The sequence below is a fragment of the Thrips palmi genome, unplaced genomic scaffold (assembly GCF_012932325.1).
Source record: "Thrips palmi isolate BJ-2018 unplaced genomic scaffold, TpBJ-2018v1 HiC_scaffold_17, whole genome shotgun sequence".
Taxonomy (NCBI): Eukaryota; Metazoa; Arthropoda; class Insecta; order Thysanoptera; family Thripidae; genus Thrips; species Thrips palmi.
This window is the reverse complement of record NW_023144626.1, coordinates 3,934,751-3,961,434: the sequence shown is the minus strand read 5'-3', so window position 1 is coordinate 3,961,434 and position 26,684 is coordinate 3,934,751. Positions and strand designations below refer to the sequence as shown.

Below are 26,684 nucleotides of genomic sequence, written 5' to 3'. Positions count from 1 at the left end.
AAAATGACTCTCGGAATCAGTCTGATGGCCCACTTGAACCGCGCCAAAACAAACATGGCGCATCGCATCAAAAGCCGCGGCCCGGATAGCCGGCGCTGAAATAGTGCCGCTAGAAAGGGAAGGGACTTTGCTAGGCCCGACGGGGCGGTGGAATCGAAATCGGGACACACGACTCGAATATTTGACGGCCACGGTTGCCATGCCCCTCAAGGGCACCAAGGGCCAGGCCCTCGGCCAGGCCCTCGGCCAGGCCAGTCCGCACTGGTTACTGGTTCTGGTTCGCTCTCGGACTTCCCCCGCGAGACCTCGATGCACGTCGCCTGCCGCCTGGTCGCTCTGTCTCTCTCGCGTCCCTATGGGACGTCCCATGAGTGCGGGAGAGACAGAGCGACGAAATGGTCCTGCGGAGGAACAACGCGGCAAGTGTTGTACACTACACGATGCAGCAACGCCCCGCCGTCGCACCGCCCCTCCCGACGCGTGACGACGTGTGACCCGCTGCATCCAGGCAGCCTGCAGCTGCAGCACAGCGCAGCCCCGCCGGACGCCAGGGAAGTCCCAGTCGCGTGTGACATAAGGCGCCAGAGTCAGCGACCGAACGCGGACAGCGCGCCGCACGGGCCGCACGCGTCGGGTTGCCCAAGCCGCGGCGCCGTCATGGAGTCCGTCGGGCCGGAAGGGGATGGCGCTGCACCGCGGGGCAAGGGCGGGGCGGGGCGGGGTCCCGGCGAGCGTGTCGCGCGGCTGTGAGGCGAGGCCCGAGAAAGCGAAGGAAGGGGGCCGGGCAGGCCGGGCAGGCCGGGCAGCGGATCGCGGCTGGCCGAAGTGCCCGGCGCCCGGTCCAGCAGGACACTAGTCCAGCGCTCGCTGAGGCTGCTGGAGGCTGCTGGAGGCTGCAGGGATAGCTGCAGGACAAGGGCCGCGTGGTGGCTGGAGCGGCTGGAGCGGCTGGAGCGCGGGCCCCCGGTGCAGTGCGGTAGCGCGGTAGCACGGTAGCCCGGCAGGTGCCGCGGGTGGAGGGGCGGAGAGACTCCGTGGACTCCGTGGAGCCTCGCGCGGAAGGCGGCAGGCGGCAGGCGCAACGAACTCCCTGCTGTACCAAAACATTCACTCGCCTCGGCTCCGCGCGCTCAGGAGCCGCGCCTGCTGGCTTGGGCCCTCCTCACGTCCCCGTCGACGCCCCTCTCCGGCACGGCCATGGAGGCCAGCTGGACCGTCGTCGCCGTCCTGGTGCTGGCGTGCGCCCTCAACGTGCAGCCCAAGCACGACGCGGGTGAGTACAGTGTTCGCCGCCAGAGCGCGCCACGGTGCCTTGTGGCCGCTCGTAGCCGCCAAGCCGCCTGTGGCTTTGGCGCTGGCCCGCGCTTTACTAACCAACCGCGAAGCGCGTACTGGTGTCCTGCTCGGGTCGCGGCCGCGCGGCACGGCACGGCAGGGCATGGCAGGATGCGCCGTCGCCGCGCACCAGCACGCCGCCTGCTACCGCCTGCGAAGTGCGGGTAGGCCACCCGGCGCACTGCGGAGCGCGACAACCACACTGGTGGCCTACCCGCACTTCGCCAGGCGCTAGGCCGTCCTCGGCCAGGAAAAACAGCTTAAGGACTCTACGGAAAACCTAGTCTAGTCTCGTCCAGCCTCACCGGTTCTCGCAGAATCAACGAATTTTCGTGTAAAGTTACAGAGGCGCTGAAGGATCAAAACTACAATTTTAGTATTTTTGTCGAGTTGAAAATGATAGGTGGGGTAAAGGTTCGGGCCTCTGCTGTCATGTCGGGTCAGAGGAGAGTCGGCTTCAGCTAGAGTGTGGCTAGACACACTAGACACACATTGCTCCATCAGAGGTTGCCGAAGGTCATGGTCACCTAGGGGTCCATATTCATGGGATGGATGCTTGCAGTGCCAGAGCTCTTACCAACTTGGAGAGGACCACTTTTTAGTCTCTTTGTCTCCAGTGGTGTTTCGGCGTGAATTTTTTTACAGTTTGGCCCAGACAGGCGCAATGCAGGAGGGCCGGGACGTGCCGTGGCGGGGCGGGGCGGGTGCGGCGGACTGTCGCATTTTGTCTCGAAGGCGCCGCCGCCACCACCGTCGGCAAGGAAAGCGGTTTCGCCTCCAAAAAGTTGATGGGAGATGAGTGCCGTCTGCGGGCGGTGCGAGCAGGGTGTGGCCGTGGTGTGGCGTTGCTGAGGGCAGGACCGTGGGGCCGTCGGGCCGTCCTGGCGGGAATTATCGACCAACCAGCGAGTCGCTCTGTCTCTCTCGCACTCGTGGGGCGCCCCGCACGGGTGCGAGAGAGACAGCGGCCGTTCGGCAGCAGCTCGCTGGTCCTGCTGGTGCTGCCCTCCCCGGCCTCCCCGGCCACCCCGCCCGCTCCGTTTCGCGCGCCGTTTTGGCAGTCGGGATGCGACCGGATCCTGCCGATGTTGGCGTGGCTTTCTCCGTCTCGCGGCGGGGGGAGACACAAGACGCACCAGGGGGCTCATTCGCTCTGTCTCTCTCACACTCACGGGGCGGCCCGTAGGGGTGCGAGAGAGACAGAGAGGCGTTGTTGCGACACGGCGCGGCGCATCACCACGCCGGCGTCCTTTGCGTTTGGCCGCGTTGCAGCGCAGGCAGCGCAGGCAGCGCATGCAGTGTGGTGGCGATGACGCGCGCCCCAACCAGCGAAACAGCGAGGCAGCCGTCGGTGGCCTTCTCGAAGGAGGTCCACGTCGGCGGCCCGCTGGTGTGGCCACTCGGCTGCCCCGGAATAAACCTCACCGCCGCCAGCGAAGCCGATACAAAGTATTGGCCGCTATCTTCGTGCGAAAAGCCGGCCGGCCGGCAGGCCGATCCCGAACCAACGCTGCCGTCTCTCTCGCACTCGCGGGGCGTCCCGCAAGGCCGCAGGGGTGCGAGAGAGACAGAGCGACGCAGTGCACTAAATCGCGTCGCCGTCGGCCCGCCCGGACGTCGTTAGGCAACGCGGCGATGCTGCGGTCGTGCTTATCACGGCACGGTCCAGACGGTCCAGACACCGCCGAGGGCCGCGAGTGCGTGTCCCCCCCCCCGCCACAATTAGCATTCGTCTTTCGGGCTCCTATCGGACAGACGACACCGTCTGCGCGCCAAAATGCAAAAGATGCAAGAAGGTGCCGGGGCGAGTCACGCGGGGTATTAAAAAGCAATCACGGCCGGTATGCACGACGTGCGCGGGGCGGCGGCGCGCCGCGGGGCCCCTGCGTGGCAGGCAACCCAACCAACGCCCGCATTCACCATCACACGCACTCGTTCGCACCGGTTGACCGATCTGGCCGCCTTGGCTTATTGGAGAACAAAAACCACCACTCGTTTTCCGGAGGAACGCGCACCAGGCAATTGTGTTCCAGTGTACAGTCATTGCGCGGCGAGCGTTCTTTTGCTTTTAATTCTGCTTCTGCGCGATTCGGGAGCCTGAGACCAGAAGGAGCTCTGTCTGCTGCGGGAATCGGGAATCCAGCCTCATCGGGGCAGGACTACGCCCCGCGCCGTGTCCTCTCCCTGACCGCGACAGGACGGGCCCCAGTGTGACTGACCGGGACGGAACGCCCCACGACGCCCCGATCGTTTGCCGCGTGGAATGGAATGGCCATTGTTTTGGAATGGAAGGAACAAACAAGAGCCTCTCTGGGTCAAAGCAAGGTTGGGAGCTGCTCTGCGGCAACGGTGACAACTTGGCTCCCCGATTTTCATTGAGTTTACTCTTACGTTATTTTTTCAGTCCGTTCCCGTTGACGACACTCTCTGGAGTGGATCGCCGTGTAACGCGTCAGAATTGCATTTTCGCCAGCACGGCCTCTTTGTCTGGTTTCCTGGATTCCGACGACGGGGGCGGCGGAGTGAGGAGGGGTGGGGGCGGGGGCAAGTCGAGGCTCCTTCCTAAGCCGCCCGTCGGGGTGATCGGCCTGAACGGCCTGAAGGGACGTCACTAGCTGCGGCCGACGCTGGTGAACTGGTCCGTCGGGTTCTAAGACACAAAGCCACGCACACAGACACGCACACCGGCCGTCTCGGCGATGACAAATTTATAGAGGAGACCGGAGGGAGATTCGCAGACCAACACACACACACACACACACACACACACACACACACACGCGCGCGGCGCCATGGGCGTTGTCCCCCTTCCCTTTCTCGCTTCCACGCGCGGGGTGAAGTCATACGCGTAGGCGCGGCCGGGCGTCGCACCACCACAACAGTGCACTGCATCACCACCATCGGCCTTGAACGTGAAACGCCACCACATTCTCATTCAGCGACTTGTCTGCCTTTCTCCCCCCCCCCTCTCTCTCTCTGTCGCACGCACTCGCACGCAAACACGTTCGCTCGCGTGGACAAATTATTCCGTGTTCGAGCGCCAATCAACACGTTATTGCAATTATGTCGTTTAGCTTGCTTTTTCGCCGGCGGCGGCGCGCGCTTTTGCGCACAGCGCCCGCGGAGTCTAGGGTAGGCCAACCCGCCGAGCGTGCGCGTCGCGCCGGACGGCCCAGCCCGGCGCCCTCTCTGTCGCACTCGTGGAGCGCCCCGTGGGAGAGTGAGAGAGAACGTCGGTGCTCCCCGAGAAGGCGCTGTGGATTACGGGCGATTACGGCCGCCGCCCGACGACTCTCAGAGCGATCCGCGCAGCCATGGCGCAGCCTTTCGTCATCGGCCCTGCGAGCAGCACAGGCTGCGTCTCGGCCTCCGAGGCGACGAGTCCATCTCGCTGGCCTGCCTTTATCTGCTGGAGAAACGGCTCCAGTGTGCCAGCGCCATCCTCCAGCGGCACGCCCAGCACGCCGTCGTGTATCGCGCCGAGCTGCCCTGTGTCCTGTCGTCCTGTCAGCGGCTCGCCTGTCCCTTGTTTGACGTCTGGAACTCCATGGCGAGTCCGCGCGCCGCGAGCCCGCATGAGGCACGGCCAGGGCGTGCGGCAGTCTAGGGCACGCCGCTGGAATGGCTGCCCGTGACGCAATGACGTGTGTGTGTGTGTGTGTGTGTGTGTGTGTGTGTGTGCGTGTCTGACACGCTGGTGGTGGTGTAGGCATGCCCAGCCATGTCCAGCCCCCACCCTGAGGGCCACTAATGATCCGCGTTCGTGTCGCCGGGCATTCGGCATGATCTTCGTCGCTCTGCCTCTCTCGCACTCATCACGGGTGTGAGGGAGACAGAGACGCCTGATGACTGAACAGCGCCCTTCTTGATTGGCGCTTCTCTTTTCCGCCCTGGACTCCGCAGTCTCCGCAGTGATGACTTATTCGGCGCGTTGTTGTTGCCAGCGGGAGAGAGAAGGGGAGAGGCATGCAGAACGACTTGGGAGGCGGCCAGGGGATGCTGCAGGATGCCGCACTGGTTGGCCTTGAGGGTGGCGTTCCAGCGGGAGAGGGGGCGGGGTGCCCCTCCCCCCGCCCCGCCCCCGACGTCGCGCCGACTGCGGTGATGCGGCCCGTGCAGCCGCTCGCCGGTCGGTTCTTCTTATAATTTCCCCGTCCGCGCTGCGCTGCGCTCGGCTGGGGCTTCGGCCGGCCGGGGCTGCAGCAGCTTGCAGTGGCGTTGCATCGCGAGCAGACGACACTGATAAACGACCCGGGCCAAAACAAAACAAAAACTGCACGTAATGCGCCCGGTTGCACTGCCCTCCGCGTGGGGGGCGGGTCCACTTCACTCTGCATAATTTCGCCATCTCGGAGGAAGAGGCTTGATTGTGAGTCGAAGGCGCAGGCGAGGATTTATTTCGCGTGTAGTGGCGCTGGGATGGGCGGCCGGTCAACGGCCGCCAGCCACGTCTGGCCCGCCACGCCTTCTGTCTCCGTCGCTCGGATCAGCATCAACAAGTCCGATCCGAAGCAAACCGAGTGTAGAGCCCCCGGACAGCCCCGGACTCTCCGGAGCCAACGACCGCCCGGCGCGCGCTTCGAGACGTAGACACTGGATTCCTCGGCCTGCCCTGCCACCCTCCCGACTCTAGGACCGGGATGGCCCGTGTTCGCCGATGTCAGGATGATTAGGTGACAAATCGGCACTGTCGGACAGGCCTGGGAGCCGACCAGCCTCGGCACTGGAAAAAATGTTGCCGGTACGGCTAGGCAACCCCGGGCAAAGCGAAGCGATCCTCACTCTTGGACGCACTCCAACTCCACAATGCAGCGAGGCGGCGAGGGAATGCCGAGTGCACCTTGCGAGCACCTTGCCGCCAGTCGTGACCTTGATCGTGAGCGCACCGCGCCGGGGCGAGGCCGGGGCCACGCCGGGGCCACGCCGGGGCCTCGGCGTCAACGCCCTCCTCGGCCGGCGCGGACTTTGTCTTCGGCAGGAACAACTCGCTTTTCGCAGTGTGGTTGCCGCCCCGCTTGCGTCGCGCTGCGCTGCGGGCCGGCCTACCTCCTGGCGCGGCCTTGGCGCGACAGGGACCCCGCAGGGGCGCCATCGATTGAAACGCAACAAGTCTATCGCGGGAGCCGCATCTGCATTATTTGCTGGAAGGCGGTGGCCGCGTGGCGGGGCGGGGCGCCGATCGCCCGGTGTGGCGTGTGGCCCATTGTGCGCCACCACTGTGGACGACTGCAAGACCACTGCAAAATGCAACAATGTGGCGTTCTTCGTTATCTCGCCACGCTTCACGACGCCCCGCCCGTCGAACGCCCAAAGGTCGCGTTGCGTGTTTTTATTCGGCGCGAATTCTGGCTCCGGCTCTGGCGTGTGCCGCGGCGGCTGAATCCGCACCGTCGATCCGCCTCTCTCGCACCTCTACGGCGACGCCCCGTGAGTGCGAGAGAGACGGGGCGTGAATCGGCCCGCAGGCTCCGGCCCAATGACCGCGAGGCACGGGGGCGCCGGGGCCGCCGGGGGCGCGGGCCCTCCGCCCTGGACCTGACTGGCGCAATGCTTCCGGTGGCGTGGCGGCCAAGGCGGCGAAGGGGCCGGGCTGGGCCGGGCCAAGGTCAGGGCAGGGCATTGTCTGGAGGGCTCGGGCGGCGCCAGGGCCCGCGCACTCCACGCCGCGGGTGCATAGACGCGCCAACGCGCCGCTCCCGTTCGGAAGTCCCTCGGCAGGCCGCGCTCGCCGTCCCTCTCGCGACCCTCGGGACGTTCCTCGAGTGCGAGAGAGACAGAACGCCGAACTGCGATTCAGCGAGTCATTCCAGTGGCGTGGGCCGGGTATTGCAGCGCTGGGCCGCCGACGGGAGGAATGTAGCTTAGCGTCATGGAAAACGGCAAAAAGTAAAAACCGCCCACTTGGTGGAAACTGACAAACGAGTAAAATGTTTCATCAATGGGGAATTGGTAGACTCCCTGGCCCTGGTCCCCGCCTCCCCGCGCTTGCCTGTTCCGCCTGTATGCATGCTCATGCCTTGTGCTCGGTGCCGGTGCACTGTGCAGGTGACATCGCCAAGGAGAACCTCAAGACGCAGCAGATCCTGGCGCAGTACCTGCAGCGCCGCCTCTTCCCGCAGTACTACCTGCAGCAGCAGATCAAGGCCACGCTGGAGGCGGCGGCCGGCGCGGCCAGCGGCACGGCCAGCGGCACGGCCTCCACGTCCAGCAGCGCGGCGCAGGGCGCGCAGGGCGCGCAGGCCGCGGACGACGAGGCCCTGCAGACCTTCGAGTCGGAGCAGGTCGCGTACTTCAACGACCCCGACGAAGGTAAGCGGGAGCCTGCCACTTTTACTCTCGGCCGACCGATTCCGAGAGTCGTTTTGGTCGCCCCGTCCTCGCTCGCTCCTCTGAGGGACGCACCACGAGTGCGAGAGAGACAGAGCGACGAAAACGACTCTCGGAATCCGTCTGCAGATCGCTTATTTTGCCGAGTGGCGCGCGGCTCGGCCCGGAAGGCTGCACTCACTAATGGCTCGGACCGAGACTCGGCGCACTGAGAATCGCTGCGGGCTTAATCTAATCCGATAATCGGTGCTTTTGCTGCACGGCGCTACTCACAGCATGGCTAGTTTAGCTACTACAAATCCACACAGCCCCCGCAATCAACAACAAAAATCTGAAACATTCCTGAGGGGAAAAAACACACAAAAAATCTCATTCAACGAACGTTAATGAAAGCAGATGATCCGTCGCGTTTCACAACTGCAGTGATAGCCGAGAGGTTAGAGACGTGGGATCGAGTTACCGCAGGCGGGCGTTCGAATACCAGCGTCACATACGTTTTTTCGACTTACTATCCTAAGGGTGGGGCCATGAGAGCGGAGCCGTGTGCAACAGGCCCACATGCCGGAGGTTCGACTCCTAACAAATATTTCCATTTAATTTTACTGCCTCACCCAGTGCGGTTGAAACACGTAAACGTGAGCCCACTCCGAGCATGGGACGTGGTGGTCCAGGGAGTAGAGGCGTCGGTTCCCAAAGCTAAGGTCGGCGGTTCGACTCCCCCAACTTCTTGCGAAATTTTGACCGGGTCGGTCGAGTCCTGTTGCGTCAAGAACCCACCTCACGCCGGTCCCCTCATCATGGGCCGTGGTGGCCGAGAGCGTAAAGTCGTGTGATCCCGGTGGCGGGGTCCGGGGATCGAATCTCATCATTTCGTTACATTTTTCGACTGCCTTCCTCCCACTGCAACTCAAACCCGTCGTCGAACACGCTGCCAGACGTACAAGCGTGATAGCGTAGTGGTCAGAGTCACATTCACCTGGCCACTCCGCTGTGGGTGTCTAAAAAGCAATCCGCTTCGGCGGGTTGGCCTCGGCACTGGAGCGATGGAGTATTTGATCCATCAATCCAGACCATCCGGTGTGTGGTTGCGGGTGGTGCCTCCTTGACTCGTCGGGGAGGCGATGATAAGTCCTTTGAAGCTGGCCTAAAACGCTGTATGTTCGGTACGGGAGCGCCGGACAGTGGGGGTACCATGGGGTACACAACCAACCCTACGAAAACAAGAAGCTCCCACCAAACCTCTTCTCTGTCTGAGTCTCTCTCTGTCTCTCTGTCGTCTCACTCTACGTCCCGCCCCTCAAAGAGCTTCGTACTGGGTGCTCTCACCCAGCTGCCTGAGCTTTGGGGTCCTACTGGGTCCCCCGGCGAACGCTTGGGTCGCTGACGGGATTAACCCCAGGTACCTGATAGCACCGGTTCCCATCCCGAACACCGAAGTAAAGCAGGAGGCCTCCCCATTAAGACTGGGGAGGGGGTGTAGAGTTCAAATTTTTTTCTTTTCCCTTTCAAATTTCTCAGTCAATACTCGTTCGGTTTCCTTATACGGGGTAGTATGCGGGCTCATTCCAAAGATAGTAATTAAAATTGTGTATGAAACAAAATATATAGACCCGAGCGAGGTGGCCGGTGTTGGTACTTTGGTACTAGCCGTGCCGAGCTGTGGCCTGCACCGCCCGCCGCCGAGCCCGAGCTGGCCCGAGTGCCCCGGGCCGGGCCGAATCGGGAGGCATTGTTGCGCGATATTCCGCGCCGTGGCAGGCGGGGAGGGATTGTCAATGTTGCGCGCAGGCCGTGGCAGGCCGTCGCGAGCGAGGAGGGGCCCGGTGCCGCTGGCGCTGTACCGTGGAGGGATTGTCGAATTCCGCGCAGGCTGCGCCTCATTGCCAGCCAGCCAGCCACACGCACCAGCCCGCCCCGGCAGCCAGCCCCTATTATATCGTTTAGGATACGCGCTTCGTTTCTGGACTCGAGAGTAAAAGCACGCTGACACCTTCATGTGTATAGTAGTTTTAAGTATGTTTCAAGTGTGAAGGTATCATCTGCTAAAAAACTTGACTTGTGGACTGTTCGCGTATCGCACAAGGCAGTGTCGCGCAGCGCTGCATTCCGCTGCAACGTTTCCGCGCTGCCAAATTAGCGGGCGCGAGACGCAACCACGCATTGTACGGACAGTGTGCCCGCGGCTACCCGCGTGGCGCCGTGGTCGCCGCGACTTCGGCGTGCTTTGCGTTCCACCAGCTCCCCGCCATTTCGCTTCGTTTCGTATCGTATCGCTTAGCATCGGCAAGCAGCCCCCTTTTTTGAAATTCCCGCCACTAATTTCCTCGGGGCCCGCGGCCCGGCCGCCCCTCGGGCCTCGCGCGTATCCGGGACCACACACACACTCACACACACTGCGTTGATAAAACGGCGGACGTAGTTTCCGATTGAGTCACGGAATCCACCACGTCACCCCCTTTCCTTTCGCTGCTCTGGGCCGAGAAGACGGGAAATAATCTCCGTCGCCGTCCCAACCGACAAAGTGTGTCATTTCGATCGAACGAAATGGCTCATCCGTGTTTGTCGCCGCGGCTCAGCAGGCTCATTCCGAACATCATCGCTTTCCTCGGCTGTGTGTCTCTCTCTCGCACTCGCGGGGCGTGCCTCAAGGGTACGAGAGAGACGGAGCGACGAGAGCGCACTGCCGGCTGGCGGGGGCGCGTTTCAATTTCGCGCGACGCCCATTAATGCCTTTGTTGACACGGGGAGAGATCGCAGACGCGCTGTCGCAATGAGGAAGGCCGCGTGCTGCCGTGCAGCCTGACGCACTTCTCGGAGTGTGGGAGGAGCGGGCTGCGCTTTCGCGCCCGGAATCAATGAACGCGGGGCGTGGCACCTTCAACCCTGCGTCCGTGTCGACGGGGCATTATGGTACTCCCGTGGCTGTTGACTCCATGGAGCACACCATGCCTTTGTGGATATTGTGCGCACTAATATTCAAAATTTGACAATGTGCACCGCAAGCCGTAGCCAGGGTCTTTCAGGGGATTACGCCCGTCCGTGGGCGGAGGCCCCAGAGGCCGCGGCGAAGGTCGCGAAGCGGAGAGGCTGGCGAAGACGCACTTCGCTTGCTCGGGCTGCAGCGCGCCGCGGATCGCCGCGGATGCAAGTGACGAGGAAGGATCGACATCCCAAAAACCGCTTTCTCCGCGCGACGCGTGACGAGCCGCGGCGCACACACGCGGACGAGGGCCCGGAGGCCCGGAGGGGCACGCGTGCAACGTGCAGCGTGCGCGTCGCATCGCAGAGCCTATGCTCCCCAAAGCAGGCCGTTGTTGTGCAGGCAGTGCAGGCCACGCCCGCCACGCCCGTCCAGACGTAAGGGCTTACGCCCCGCCAGCCTCCGCCGCGCCGCCGCGCCGTGCCCCGCCACCTGCCGGCGGCCGAGGTGGGGCGCGGTGGAGGCTGGCGGGGCGCGGCGGGGGCTCGCGCGGCCGGCTCCAGCGGCCGGGCTCCGGCCGCCGCAGCCCCGCCGCTCCACTCGAGCCGCTCGAGTCAGTCTGCGTCGCGGAGGTCCACCATGCGGTCCCCCTGCGTGCCCCGGGGCCTCCTCGGCCTCCTCGTCGCCGCCCTGGCCGGCGCGTGCGCGTGCGTCGCGCTGCTGGCCGACTCGGCGTCCGCGGCCGGCCACCTGCTCCCCGCCGGCAAGGAGAACCAATCCCCCAGGAGCGGAGGTACTGCATTGCTCTGTGTGTGTGCGTGTGTGTGAGTGAGTGCAGTGTGAACGGGCCACTATGCCTTTCTCCGGCAGTGACAGTGGCGCGGCGGGGCGGCAGGGCGGGGCGGCAGGGCGGGGCGCGCCGTGTGGGCAAGGCGGCAAGGAGCCGTGCTGCTTCTTTTGTAGAGAAAGGCGACCGGTCAGACAGTGTGGCGGTTCGTGGTTCCGGCCGCCAAACTGCACCAACACGCGGAGGAAGTAGCCAGACCCACTCTGCGTACCATTTATTCGCTGGGAAAAATTATTTGTCAATTTTGATGAACGAGTTGACGTTGTCTCTATCGCGTAAAATAACATGCATACGGCAGATCTTTTTTCGCGTGTCCCTGAGTGGCAGGGCGAGAATAGCTGGCTTCAAGTCCAGTCCCGGTGCGAATCGCGCTCAGCCCCGCCCCACCCCGCCCAGGGTGATAGTCCGAGGAAACGGACTGCCGAAGTCGAGCCCAGAGCTCAGCTAGTTACGCACCCGTCCCCTCAAACAGTGTGCGAATGTGTGCGTGTGTGTGCCGGAGTGAGTGATCCAATTATTGCGTAATGGAATAGCCCTGCCTCACCGGCCGTCGGCAATTTTCCTCTCCGCGCGACCCGCGGCCAGGCCGGGGTGGAGGAAGAGGCACTTGCCGGCCTGGTCGCGGGCACGCCGCCCGCCCCGCTGCATGCCCGTCAGGACGTCGCGTCGACAGGGGCGGCCCCGCCTAGGGCACCGCCTTGGGTACCGCGGCACCTAGCGTGACTGGACAAGCCGAGCTGTTGACGCGTTAGTAGCAGTGTTTGTTCCGATTGGCTGGCGACACGCGGGTACCCTGTTAAAATCCACGGCCACGTCTCGGAAATAAAAATCAGCCGGTGCCACTGCCTTACAAGCGGCGCGGCCAGTGACGGATAACAGTTTCAAATTTTGTGGTTGACATTTTGAATGGCCCACCCCAGCAGCACTCGATAGACGTCATGTTGACAGCCACCCTGACCGACGCGAAGGCAATCGCCGAGGACGTCACTTCTGCCTACAGTGTACCCGCGCACATGAGCTCCACTGCCGCTTGATGTAGTCGCTGCGGGCCACTTCCCTTGTGTCGTGCGAAACCGTGTTCCAATCCTCGTAACCTGCGCGGCCTGGCGGTGCTGTCGGTGCCGTGCCGGCCTGCCGGCCCTGCGGCGGACTGACCCCGGGCTGGGCTGCCCGTATGCGCCGCGGCCACGCGACGAGTTGCTCATACCGGAAAGGACTCGGCGGACTGATTCCGCGGCACGTCGTCGCGCCGCCCCCCTCGCACTCGCGGCCCGGCCGGGGCGCCGCCGGGGCGTCCGGTACACCGGTAGGGGTGCGAGAGAGACAAGCGCTCGGTAATGAATCGCGATCGCCCGGTCGGCACAAGGCGGTCCGGCAGCACGGGCAGCCCGGGCACGCCTCCACGGCCAGGCACGGCCAGGCACGGCCAGGTGGCCCGGGAAAAAACCACGCCGGCGGCCCCAACGGCCCAACGGCCGAACCTTCGCAGGTTTGGCAGTCACGGCCTTTTTATCGCGTTCTGCAGCGACACTCGTCGTTTTACGTAAGGACCGCATTTTTTGCGGTGTATGACGTGCGTGCGCCGAGGTGAGGCTTTTCAGCCTAAGGTTTTGTTGATTTTCTTGTTAACAGAACTAGAATTACAATTACAAGTGAGGAATGCCCTTGATCGGATGCCTTGCAGTGTGAGGCAAAGGGGAGCACGTTGCTGGCGGCCCCCGAGCGGCTCCCCCTCTTGGTGTGCTTGTTGTACTTGCAGTGTCGTGCCGTCCGCGGGTTGTCCCCGCGTCGCGCTGGCGTTCGCACGGCGGCACGGCCAAGGCGACGTGACGAAAATGAATGACCGCACCGAGATAGCAGCGCTGGCGGCACGGCGGCTCCCAGCGCCGCGAAGGGCAACAGGCCGAGGTCGGTGGTTCGATTCCCGCGCCCGCCACTACTCACATTTATTTTCTTTCACTTTAGACTTTGCTGCGCGCCCTGCGGGCAGTGTCGGTTAGGTACCGCGAGGCAAAAACAACCCGGACGGAAAAAGCGAGCAGAGCGCTGGAGGGTCTTGGCCCTGGCCTCCAGCTGTCGGGCCCGTGTCACCAGCCAGCGGCCCGCGGTTTGAACTGTCAGTACTGGAGGACGACCGCCGCCTGGGCCACTCGGCTAGGTGCCGGCCAAGGCCCGCGCGCCCAGGGGCGGATCCACTGTGTGGAAGGCAGTGTGCTACAGTCTCCCAGAAAAAAGAAAACAGAAAAAAGTCTTAAGTCTGACTCGCGGGGGCCGGGGGCCGAGCCTAAAGCCGGAGCCTGCGCGACGTGGGCCGACCGCTTGTTACGATCCGGTTTTCGGGTGGCGTGTCGAGCAGAGTGGAGCGCGCTCGTGGTCGCGGGCTTCGGAGGCTGATCTTGCACCGACGGGAAGTAGGAGCGGATCCAAAAACCACATCAAGGCGATCAAGGGCGGGCCCATCAAGGTGGCTCCGACAGGAGCTCGAGAGCAAAAATTCCAAATTCGGCGGTGTTTTTGGCAGTGTGTTTGTGACAAACGGCAAACGGCCGTCGTGGCGCCATGTGGGTGTCGGCCCGTTGTCGGCACACAATGCTGCCAACGTAACGCCGCGTCTGCATTCGGCTCGCCTGACTTATCCACGCGGGAGATTCGCCGCGTGCCCCCACCACTGGAGTAGGGCTTTTTAACGCCACATTTTTTTTCCTCCGCGGTTGGCAACATGAGAGGGTGGGCGGGCCCGGCACACACACAAACACACACATGCATTCACCCCGTACAGTGTACGCGCTGGTCGGGCCGCCGTCAGTGAAACCCTGCTGACAGGCCGTCGTTTGTTACGGTGCCCCGGCGTGCCGCCGTCGCGATGTGACTCTATCCAGCCCCGGCATCGCGTACCGATCCAAATTCCAGCAGAAATGGCTCTCTCAGGCGCGCACCGCCGGGGGGGTTAGTGGTCCGAGCGGTCCGAGCGGTCCGGGTCGACGGCGAGGCGAGGGCGGCGTGGGATTCCCTCCCCCTCCCTGCTTCCGGGCCGTGCCGGGCCGTGCCGGGCCGCGCTCTCGGCACCCCCGGCGTCAAAGTCTCCAGAACCAGATCGGCAGTCGTCCGAGAGTCGTCCGCCACGGCCTTGGGCTCGACCTTGGGCGCCACGCGAGGCGCATCGCACCGGCAGCGCGGCAAGGCCGGCGAAGCGCATCCCCTCACAGTGTAGGGCGCAGAGCGGCGCAGAGCGCAGCTGCAAACTGCAGACACCCGACGATGGCTATTTCTGTCTCGCCGGCGGAAAGGCACGATTGGCTGTGATTCATTGGCACGGCGCTGGGGGGTCTTCTTCCCCGCGAGGGCGGGAACTTGCCGCTCCGGATACCCCCGGGTAGCGTTAGTCAAGCGACGGCCCATCGCAGTTTATTTTTGTCGTTTTCTAAAGAACCGCACAGCTGCGTCGTTGCGTTTGTTATTTGAAGCCGAGTTTCGCAGTGCGGTGCAGCGCGGTGCGAACATTCGACAGACTCAAGGGCGCGGCCTCTCGCCGTGACCGTGCACCTGCTCGTCTTGACTGACGTCATTCGATCGACTGACAAAAACACAACGCCCCGTGCGAGTATTGGAACCCAGCCCCTTCCGCTCCCCGGCTTGAGTCGCTAGTCACTGAGCCACGCGGTGCATGCTGTTGTTGCAGGTGAGGTCACCAGCACGCGGACGCCCAGGAAGCAGGGTCCGCCGCCCACCTCACCCCCTCCCATCAACGTGCTGGACCCCATAGGTATACGACGTCTCCAGCTGCGGACTCATTCCGAGAGTCGTTTTCGTCGCTCTGTCTCTCTCGCACTCGTGGGGCGCCCCTGATGGGTGCGAGAGAGACAGAGCGAAGAAAACCGCTCTGGGAATGAGTCTACTGGGGTGGCGGGACTGGCCGGACTGGCCGGGGAAGTCCATGCCGTGGGCACCACACCACCAAGCCGCCACCAAGCACTGCCAGCCTTTGGCCAGCCTCGCTAACAAGCCTGCTTTCCGCTTGCTCGCCTGTTTGGCTGCTTCCACCATCTCTGCCTGGCTCTGCCCGCGAGCCGCATTCTTCGGCAACGCGTAGTCCCTTACCCAGACAATGGCACGGTGCCCCGGCTGCTTCCGTTCGGATCGCGGGTTCGAATCCCGGCGGCGTACTTTTCATGTGTTTTCTTTTCGCTGGCGGTCGGCGTCCTTTTGAGATGGGCGGTTCGAATCCCGGCGCCGCTTGCGCACTTCTGTCCGCTTCTTCTGGCGGTGGCGGCGCGTGAGGTCGACGGCGTGCTCGCTCATCCCGGTGTCTTTATCGTTGCCAAACCGACGCGTGGCGAATGCCGGCGACTGCCTTTGCCGTCCAGACGGCGTGCTGCCGCCGTGCTGCCGTGCCGTCCCGGCCGCCCCGCTGCCCGTCGGCCCGCCGTCGGCCGTCCTCAAGACGCGGCGCTCGCCCCGGCGCTTGCCCCGGCGCTTGCGCAAGCCGCGAATAATCGTTCGGTGCGCTTGGCGCTTGCTCGGCGCGCTTGCTCGGCGCACATGCAGGTCCACCGCCGGCCGGCGCGTGATGAGTTGCGCCACGGCGGCGACCTCACAATTAAGAAGGAGCTGCAGCGCTTTATCCGGCCGACGAGCAGAAGGAGGGGCTGGAGCGGCCGCGCGACCCACCGCGGCAGCCGGGGCCCTCGCCGGCATTGGCGCCGACCTTTCAGTGTGCGTGCGCCGTGCGTGTCCGTCTGCCTGTCGGACTGTCCGCCCGCCTGTCCGCCCGCCCGTTGTCTCTGCTCGACTTTTTTCCGGGTGGTCACTGCTGGCGCCGGCACTGCCAGTCCGCCAGTTTGGAAGGTCGCCCACTGCTTCTGATAGCGATCCTGCCGCGATCTGAGGCGTCTTCGGCCGCGTGGAGTGGCGTCTCTCTCTCTCTCTCTCTCTCTCTCTGCCGGGATGCCAGCCCGTCGGCCAGGGCTGCCTGGCGGGCGTGCCTGCCTCCCGGGGGCTGACCGGCCGGACTCACACAGAGGGACAAGGCCGCCCCGCTGTCCCAGCTGCGACTGGGCCTCGGTCTAGGCGCGAAGGAGCCACTTAGGCCACGGCTTATGGAAATGCCAAGCAACAAAGTTGCAGTTTATTGTCCACGTGCTTCTCAGTTAGCCGTCACTCGACATACTCGGCCATCGTCACGCTCACACGCGCGCACGCACGCCGGCAGACCACACGAGTAAAACCGTTTCCGAGGCACTTTCTTCCGCTGGCCGTCGAAACAAAGGAATGACGAGTGGAAGCAGGAACGACACGGGATGGACCGCCGGACCGCGGCGGGGCGGGGCGGGGTGACCTTGGCGGTCTGGACTGTACCCAGGATCACGCTCTCGTAACCGCAAACCCGATGCTGCCGCCGCCGGCCAGGCAAATGGAGAAAATGGTCCCTTTGAACCACCGGCCTGCTGCTGCACTGTATGCACTCCAGGCGGGGCTGCGTCGCAGGACGTGCCCGCTGCAGGGGATGCGGCCACCCCACCCCGCCCCGCGGCGCCGGTCCGATCCACTGGCTGACGCGGAAGCGGCCTGGGCCTCGCAGAGAAGTGTGTCGCGGTGCAAGAGATGCCTGCCAGCGGTGCGCACGGTGGGCAATGCAGGGCGGGGCGGGGCGGGGCGGGGCGGGGCGCGCTGTCGCGCCGATAGCCGCGGAGCTACTTTACGGCGAGGACAGAGCGGGCGGGAGCGGCGCACCGTGGTACGCGACGGTACACTACGCGACAATGGCGGTGCACGGCAATGGCATGCGGCCCAGGCGGCCCATACGCTGGGGCAATGACGACGTGGCGACACACCGATACCGATACAAGCATCGCCATGCCGGGCCTGGAGGGCCGAGTCTCGGACACACTCCGGCACACTTTGGCCGCCCCGGCCGCCTTCCGACTCGACCACTCCGCGTCCGCTTCGCCCTCGTCGTCGGCGACCTCGGCCTCCGCGGCGGAAACTCGCTATTTGGCCGCTTTTTTTCGCTTCGCAAGAATATAACATCAAAACTAAACGCGTTCTTTTGCTCGGTTTTCTTGGTACAAATGAGACCCGGCGGGCGGTGCTTCGGTTCCGGTTGATTTATTGCCGTACAGTGCGTGGAGTAGTACACCGGCAATGGGCGTGATTAATATCTGAGGCCCCAGTCCAGTGGTTTGCCTGCCGTGGGACCGCGGTCATAGGGGTGCCACTCGGCGGTGAAGGTGGCCACTAGGTGGCGACAGTCCGCCGCCTTTTCGGCGCTCCATAAAACGGTCCGCGTCGCGCTTCGCACTCCACCAAGGCCGCGGTGAAGGTGGGCAGTGGGCGTCCGGCAGCTGATTCAGTGTCTCGCACCTTTCCGTCGGCGCGGGGGTCACAGTCAGGCCTATCAAAATACGGAATGTAAACTCCGCCGGCCTTGAGTCCGCGACCGCCTGCTCGCCTGGCCGGCCCGGCCACGCCTCCCGGGTGCCACCGCCACCCACCGCGACTAAAGGTTGCCGGCGGAGACGAAGACCGCGTGGCGGCACGGCGGCACGGCGGCGCGCTCATGACCTGCTTCGCCTCCTTCCAATGCGGCAGCGGCGCGCACGTCGGCGTCCTCAGTGCCTCGGTGACCTATGCGGCACGCGTGGCCGCGGCGCCGCGGCCGGCCGAGGCTGACCCAGCAGGGCGGCGACTCCCTAAGAGGCAGCGCGAACCTCGACGCCGCGAGCAGACGACCTCGCGGGGGGCGGCCGCGGCCGGGGAGGGGGGCGTCGGCGTCGGTGCGGGGGTACTGACGGAGCGCCGCCGCCAAAGAAACGGAGTGTGAGGGATCGGACTGAGGACGCCGATTGGGGGCCACTGCGCGCTGCGCGCTGCGCGGACCGCCGCTACTTCCGTGAGGTGCCAACCCGCCAACCCGCAGCGCCGGTTTAGATTCACGTTCAGATTCGGAGCGAGGCTGCGAGGCTAGTGCAGGCCGCGCGGTGCCCAGTCCTTGTGAGCCCAGACTAATGAGAACCGCCCGCCCGCGCGCCGAGTGAATATGACGGGGGCCCGATTCCCGGGTGCAATCAAGCTGGGGCCCTCCTTTGTCACGACGAGGAGTGTGACGCGGAATGACCGGGGGAGGGGAAAGGGAGGGGGCGGGACTCTCGGCCACCATTATGCCGTTTGGACCGACCCAGCTGGTTCGGCGAGTCCGGGAGGGGTCCGGGAGGGGTCCCCGACGACGCCAAGGGCTGGCCGCTGCCGCCAGCACCGCCGGGGAAAGGGAAAGCAGAGAAGTGCGTAACAGAGGATGGTACAGACTGGACTCGGTGTGGCATGCCAAAGGCAGGGACGCCAGGGACGGCGGGGACGGCAAGGGGAGGGGAACCCGCCCGGCAGCCATGCGCCAACCTGCCTGACGACGCGTGACGTCACAGCGCCACCCCCTCCACGCCGCGATGGACTCGGATAGGCCACTCATTCCGCCACTCAGTGCGAATCGGGTCTATTTCGAGTTTTATTTCAGTACCGGATTGCGCTCGCGCGATGCAATTCGGCTGTGTTTTACAGTCCGGCAGCAGCTGCGCGAAGGCCCCGCCAAGGGCCCCGCCCCGCCCCGCCCCGCTCAGTGGCTCCACCTTTCCAAACGAATCACTTTACAGCCACTCGCCGAGCAGCTAAAAGCCTTGTGCGACAAGACGCGACTCCTTGCCCCCGTCGGGATTCGAACCTCGAACCCCGGCCGCCCTTCCCCCACCTCGCCGTCGAGCAGGTGACGGTGACGGGAAGAGGACGCGGGCCTCGCGGCGGTGGCGGTCTTGGCCTCCTCCGCGAGCGGAACTGACCGTGCACGCCGGGGTTTCATGTATAAATGTATGCTGTGAGGGTGTGTGTGTGCGCGCGCGTGCACTGCTGGTGGCGGTACGCGTGTACCTCTGCGATCGTGTGCGATGGAAAGCTCGCATGTTGATCGAGCGGACTGGGGCCGCTGGGGCAATTCAAGCAGTATACCCGAAGGGCAGCGGCAGCTTGACACGCCACGCGCGCTGCACCTCCAGCCGGAAGCGGTCCAGGCGGTCAATATTAGGAAGTGCAGTCGCCAGACAACAACACGCGCCTTCGGCTGCCCGACTGGCCCGCTGGCTTCGGCGAGATCAATCAACCAGGGGCGGGACTCGAACCCGGGCCGCGACGTGAGCCCGGCCGCCCTGCCATCAAATGAGACATTAGAGCCAAACTCAAGCGCCCGGTTAAAAATTACTCTGGAAAAAAATCTAGAAAAATTAAGGGCTCTACCATTGAGGCACTCATGAGGACAGGCCGAAGGAAAGCACACCGGATTGCGCGGCCAAATAAAAATGGTGCGTTAGTGCGGACGGCGCTCCCGCCCGCTTCCGCCACCGCCCTGCTCGGCTGCCGCTCAGCCATAAACGCGCGCGGGAAGTTAACAGCGAGTTTCGCCACGACGGCAGCCTCTCCATTGGAGCGGCCGGCCGGGCTGGGCTGGCTCGCGTGCGGAGGCTCATCGTTAGTCCATCCGAAACTCCGAAATCGAGACAGCACTGCGGACGACCATGCCTGCGCTTCTCTGACCTTTAACTGGCTGTCCCGGCTCGGCCAGCGTATCTCGGCGGCCGCAGCGGGGGTGTTACGGTGGCGTGGCCATTGCGGGCGTGGCAGGGCGCGGTGGTCCACACGCACCGCCTGCAGGCGAATTCCGAACAGTCGCACTCTCTCGCTCGCACCCTTACGGGCCGCGCCGTGGGAGCGAGCGAGACAGAGCGACGCCGTTTCGAAACCAGCACGCTGGAAAAAGCACTCGCGGTCCGGACAATTAGACAGTGGCGCTCGCTTTTCCGAGTTGTTTTAACGGCTGGTCGTTACCGGGCACGCGGGCCGGACCGCCGGGGCCTGGCTTCCTCTTGGCAGCGCCGCTCTGTCTCTCTCGCGCCGAAGGAGTGCGAGACAGAGGTGGGGCTGCGCGGCCGGCACAGTGAAAGGCTTTCAGGGACTTCCCCGGCCCATCAGAGGGCCGCGATGGAGTTAGTCATACGCGGGCCGGGCCGGGCCGGGCCGCCGCATCTGTCTCTGGTGAAAGGAATGAAGGCGTATCAACGCGCTGGGGCGGCCAGGGCCAAGAGAAAACGAAAAGGCGAGCGGCCGCGAGCGGGAGTCGAACCCGCGCCGTCCGCCACCACGCGCGCGTGCGGGCCGGGCACCGCGCACCGAGTCGATGACACGCCCGTCTTTCCCCAGCTTGTCCGCGGCTCGCAGTAGTTAACCGCCGGACAGGCGGCTAATGGTCCCGCAGCTGGCAGTTTGCTGTGTGTCAGGGATTTCAAGCAGCCAATCATGGCGCTGCTTTTTGTCCGCCCAACTGGTGGCTCCATTCCATTCCGGAGCCCCCTGGGTCAAATTGCCCCACTGCGGCGCACGTACGCCGGCCGTGGGTGGAGCAGTCGGGATTAGCTTCGGACCGAAAATCGACCCGTGGAGGCGTCATTACAGTGGAGGGCGAAGGGTCACACCGTGGGCCAGAAGACCGGCGCAGGCTGAACGCGTTTTGAGTTCCAGAGCCTTTAAATGGAACTCGAACCGAACGTGTGACCCCACCAATGGATTGCTCTCCGAACGAGGAATCCATTGATGGGGTCACACGTTCGGTTCGAGTCCTGCTTAAAGACTCTGGAAATCAAAACTCTTCCGGAATTTCGGCCGCATCCACCGGTCTTCTGGCCCACTGTGCGCTGAGCGGAGCGCCTGCGAACGGCGGGGTGGGCCGCCCCGCACACCACGCGCGCGTCGAACGCCAGCGGCGGCCTACCTCGCAGGCGCTCCCTGGCGACAGCCCAGCAGCGCGACAGCAGGTGGAAGTAACTCGAAGCCTCCGTCGGAAGCGCTTCCACCGCCTTCTAGCCGCGCGGCTCGGGTGCGGCCGCTCGGATTACCCATCCCACCGCCCTCTAGCGCACGGCAACGCCCTCTGGCGGCGTCGCACGGCGACACGCGGCGGGAGAAACTCGCAGTTGACAATATTTCAAATCTCGAAACGCACAACAATCGCATGCGGCGGCTCTCTGACTAACGGCCGCCGTGCATCGACTGCAGGTCGCTCTGTCTCTCTCGCACTCGTGCGGCGTGCCCAGGCGTGCCGTCGGGAGCGAGGGAGACAGAGCGACGCTGTTCGGCCTGCAGCAAGTGGGTCAGAGGCTTAGCGCGCGTGCGCCGCGACGTGATTGATTTACTCTCGCGGGACACGCACGCGAGGAAATGAAACCGATCGCTCTGTCTCTCTCGCACCCTTACGGGGCGCCGCGTGTGTGCGAGAGAGACAGAGCGACGAAATTACTGCTCCGCATCCGATCGCTAGTCATAACATGGTATCTTCGATTGGGTTCCCTTGCGAGGCCCGAACGGCTACCACCTGCTTAAGGGAAAAATTTACGACGGCGTCGTTGTGGTCTCGGACCGGCAGCCTGCATGCGTCCGCGGGTTTAATCGCCTGATTTATTTCGATCGCCGAGTCATGTCACGGTGACATATTCCCCCCGAGACCGTGCGAGCGGCAGTGGCGGTTTGAGGCAAGGCCAAGGCTGCGCCCCGCACTGTGACGTGTGGTGTGCGACCCCGCGCGTGTGTGTGTGTGAGAGAGAGTGAGAGAGTGTGAGTTTGACAGCCGCCACCGCAACCGGGGCGCACTGGTATATTCCACCGCGGCAGTCAAACCTAAATAGAGCGTGACCCATAGCCGCAGGCGTTGTGGGTACGTTCGATTCCACGTAACGCTCTATTCCGACTACGGGTCTATTGAAATCGTTTGGATCTATTGAAACTATCTTCCTGCTATCTCTGTCTTCTTCCCTGCATTCAATTTCTTCTTCTTCTTCTTTTTTTTGAATGAATAAAATAAAGCAGTCCGGACGGTGTTGACTCGGCAGTGCGGCGATGCCATCCTTGGGACTCATCAAATTGAATTGAGCCGTTCCCGGCCGTCATCGCGGTGACTGAGTGACTGTTGTGGCGGCCGCGGCCCGCGGGGGCAGCGCCGCTCCAGACGGGCAGTAATGAGCCGCGTCTCCCGTCTCTCTCACTCCCACGGCCGAGCCCGCGGCGCGAGAGCGACAGAGACAGAAACCTTTTTTCTTTCCGAACCGCGTGGAGACTGAGACGCACGGCCGCACGAGAGCGACCGATTGCAGTACCGCTGTGACAAAAAAAAAACAAAGTCGAGTCGAGTCGACCAAATGTCCAAGTGAGGCATTCACAGCGTGATCTTTGGTCAAACTGATGAACCGAATTACAGTGGATCTGACTCAACCTTTTAACGGTGGCGCGCCTGATCCTCGTCCTTGACGGTCATCATCGTGTCCAGCTATGACGCGGTGGCCCGACGCAACGAGTGTGGCTGATGAGCCGCCGCAGCTGTTGTTGTTGTTGTTGTTGTTGACTGGGTTGTTTCGGATTGCAGACGAGTGCTCGAGTGCCAACTGCTTGGAGGAGGGCGGGGCCAGCCTGCTGCCCAACCGGTGGACCATGCCGCTGCTGCGCCTCGGGGAGAAGAGGTTCTACCTGGGCATCTTCTTCAAGGTGAGCCATGCAACACAGACGTGCGCAACGCCTGCAAGCAGCGCCTGCAACGCCTGCAACGCCTGCAACGCCTGCAACGCCTGCAACGCGACAGGTGCCAACGGTTATCCCCGGCGGCCCTAACCCGCGTCAGCAAGGGATTCGCGACGCCGAGGCGCCGTGCCGAAAGAGGCGCGTTTTGGTGAAGAGCCTGGTAATCGCAATCGGCGTCCTCCTGCAGACTGATTCCGAGGGTAGCTCTGTCTCTCTCGCACCTATGGGACGCCCCGTGAGTCCGAGAGAGACAGACGACTCTGCAGTCTGAACCTCCAAAAAATGGTGGAAACGAAACGCAAACAAAGTGGCCGTGCGGCCCCGACCTGCAGCGGCCAGGCGATCAGGGACTAGGGAGCGGAGGAGCGGCGGCCGATCGGTTCAGGTTTCCTCGCTCGAAAGCTATGACGATTGGCCGAGCGACGTGCCGACGGTCTTCGTCTTCATCGCGTCGATTGGTATTCCGCACGCGTCCCGGGAATGAAAACAAACCCGCACCGCCTCGCCTCGCGGGGCCGCCACGTAACACTCGGAGGCTCCGAAATCGATTTGCCGCCTAATTATGTGGCTGATGTAAACGCGAGTGAGTGAAAGCAGGGGGCGTCAGCAGCAGATCGGCGGCCATTTTCGGGAGCGCGACATCCAGAAAAAAGGGTTTTTTATAAAGTCTAAAAATTTTTGGAGGATTTTTTTTACCCAAAGGTGTTTAAATCAATACACGATTGTATGAATAATGTTTGCAGTCACCAGAACACGAACTCTGATTGTGGAAGTGCGACTCTTTCCGGACTTTCTGCCCCGGTTTTTGACCCCCCTCTCCTGTTCCAGGCGAACTGGTACCGAGCCACGCAGTACTGCCGCTACCACGGCATGCACCTGGCGTCCATCAGCAGCCAGGAGGAGAACGACAAGCTGGAGAAGCACATCAGGGACTACGGTGAGGAGAACAAAATCATCGCTGTGCTAGGGAATTTTCCAAGCCAGAGGGTGCGCCCTTCGTGTGTGTATAAAACGATTGGGCAAGCAGCGGCCCCAGCCGCGGCTGTCAGCACCTCTATGGACTGGGAGTCATGGGCGGGAGTCCGCGACGGGGTTCATACACTGGAAAGAAGTGGCCAAGGCGGCGTGCGCGCACCGCACCTGTAGGCTTGCCTGCAGGCGCACGCGGGCAGGCACGGCGGCCGATGGCCACAATACTCCTCTTTTAGCGGTGGCTTGAGTGCGACCCGAACGGGAGCGGCGTGCCCATGTAGGGACCGTGAATGGCCGCAGGCACACACACTCACGCACACACGCGCACGGAGTGACTCGAAAATCCCAGCGCGGTCTTCGACGATGCTGATCTTAAACGTTGTCTCGCAGGTCTGGGCCACGAGCACTTCTGGACGTCGGGCACGGACCAGGCCGAGGAGGGCACCTTCTTCTGGATGGCCACGGGCAGGCCCATCACCTTCACCAACTGGAACACCGGCGAGCCCAACAACTTCCGCTACGAGAACGGCGAGGAGGAGCACTGCCTGGAGCTGTGGAACCGCGACGGCAAGGGCCTCAAGTGGAACGACTCGCCCTGCTCCTTCGAGACGTACTTCGTGTGCGAGGTGTGAGGCATGGCCATGTTCCTCGACGTCCTCGACCTTCGCGCACCTCTAGAGGCAGCCCGAGGCGTCGCCAAACCCCCCTAAAAACCAAAACGGCCCCCGCGCCCGGTTGCCAGGCAACCCGTTCGGCAGCGAGGGGCAGGCCGCCCTCTGTGGTGGCCGATCAGTGCGGCCAAGTTCAAAATTTTCATTATTCAGAAAGCGGATTTTAATTTGTTGCCTTCCCGGCGTTTTAAAATTTCAACCTTCTACCAAAACATCAATTTAATTATTACTTTTATCATTATTATTATTATTATTATTTCTTTTTGTTTTACCGACAGTATGACTGTTAATTGTTAGTGTCTCTACGTTCATTTGCCACCTGAGGCAAGGCCGATCCGAATTTGTGAGTTGTTATTGTTGAAGTTTAATCGCAGTACCTGCCTAATATTTAGGCTTGTTAGTGGGTAATGTAGGCAAAACCAAGTGTCTGTTCAAAAATCACGAGAGTTCATGTCTCATGAGTAAGGTACTTGATTATTACCGACTGACTGTTTGACCCGAAAGTCCTTAACTATAATGCTCAAGAGAAAAACTTTGAACATATTGTAAGTTGTGAATAAATGTGAAATTGCAAATTGTTACTACTACTATAAACTGCCGCTCCTGTTGACGAAATTTAAACATTGTTTCTTCTTGTGATACTGTGCAGTGCAACTGTTTAGACAACTTTATAATGTCTCAAATTATTTACGAGAGAGTCATTTGATACCTATGACAAAATTAAGCTTATATTATCCTTGTATGTATGTATGTAACAATTTGTATGTATAAATGTGCGTGATATAGTTGTATTAAATAAAAAATATGTAAATAAGAACATCAGTGAGTGTTTATTACCCCCCCCCCCTTTTTCCTGAACAAAAGACGTAAGAAACCAAGAGGTGTCCAACCCGCGGTGGTAAAAAGTTTAATCAGACCAAAATAATTTTTCCGGGCAAAAGCCTATTTCTTCTGGCCAAAAGCATTTTTTCCGGCAAGATACTTTTCGTAACGCGCGCCCAGAGCGCCGTGCAGGCAGGCCACCCTTCCGACACACTGGCAGAGCTGCGCCCGCTGCCCCGTGCGCCAGGCCTACACTGCAGGCAGGGCTGGCGAGTGGGTTGCCGGTGTCCGGGCGCACGCCACTCCGTCGGATGGGTGGCCTAGCCAAAGGCTGCGAGGGGCGGACTCGAAGACAGTGTGGCAGCCGGGAGCGTTCGGGGGGACCACTGTTAGACTGCCACCGGCCCGGGTCAGCCAGATCCAGCTGCCTTGTCCGGAGTGCGCCTTGCCCACGTAGTCTTATGTCGTCCTGCCCGCTATGCGCAGACCGAGCGAAAGTGGATTGGTGGACATGGCCAGCATCGGCTCTCATGACGTCGACGCGCACCCTGGTGGCGCTTTTGGTAAGCTGCCGGCGCCCGGAGCGGAGACGCCCAAGCCCGTCGAACCGTCAGTCGCATCAGCGCTATTGACTCATACACACGCACACACTCACAGCACCCACCGGCATCGCTGAGATCTGTCGGGACACGCGACTTAGGGCGAAAGTGGCTGCGGCTAATAACCGTGTGTTAATGCCCCTCGTTATGTGACCACGTGACCGCCGCAGTGGCCGCCCTGTGCCGTATGAGAAATAACGCACGCGGCGAGACGGCGACGCACTGCCTGTAAACCCGGTCCGGTCCCCGCTTCACTTCCGAGTGCCGTTTGCCGCTTAATCCGTTTTGGGGCCGTTTCCCCGGCGCACTGTAAAAGGCCGAAGGCTCGACCGGCCCTCTCCTTTCGCCGCCCCGAGCCTGAGCACCTGTTTGCTCGCGGAGGGTTCCGCCAACGCACGTAAAAGGGGGAAAACATATAAACAGATTCGAATCGAGATGGTTGCGGCGACGGGCCGGCCGGAACCCCCACACGAAAAGAGCGTGCATGCCACTTCACTTAAGTATACTTCTACGAAAGAAGAGGAAGAAAGGACCTTAACGAACATGACGGACGGACGGCCGCCGTCGGCTGCTCCGGCCGCCATGTTCGT

General features: G+C 62.7%; 1 protein-coding gene across 1 annotated transcript; it reads left to right on the top strand.

Annotated features, from left to right (window-relative positions):
- The first annotated feature begins 1,068 nt into the window (after positions 1–1,068).
- LOC117643398 (collectin-12-like) lies at positions 1,069–25,490 on the top strand. Its single transcript, XM_034382264.1, has 6 exons — positions 1,069–1,273; positions 7,381–7,644; positions 15,109–15,192; positions 22,879–22,997; positions 23,859–23,967; positions 24,393–25,490. Exons 1-6 carry the CDS (start codon positions 1,198–1,200, stop codon positions 24,632–24,634), a joined length of 894 nt encoding a protein of 297 aa, XP_034238155.1. The 5' UTR covers positions 1,069–1,197; the 3' UTR covers positions 24,635–25,490.
- The last annotated feature ends 1,194 nt before the right edge of the window (positions 25,491–26,684 follow it).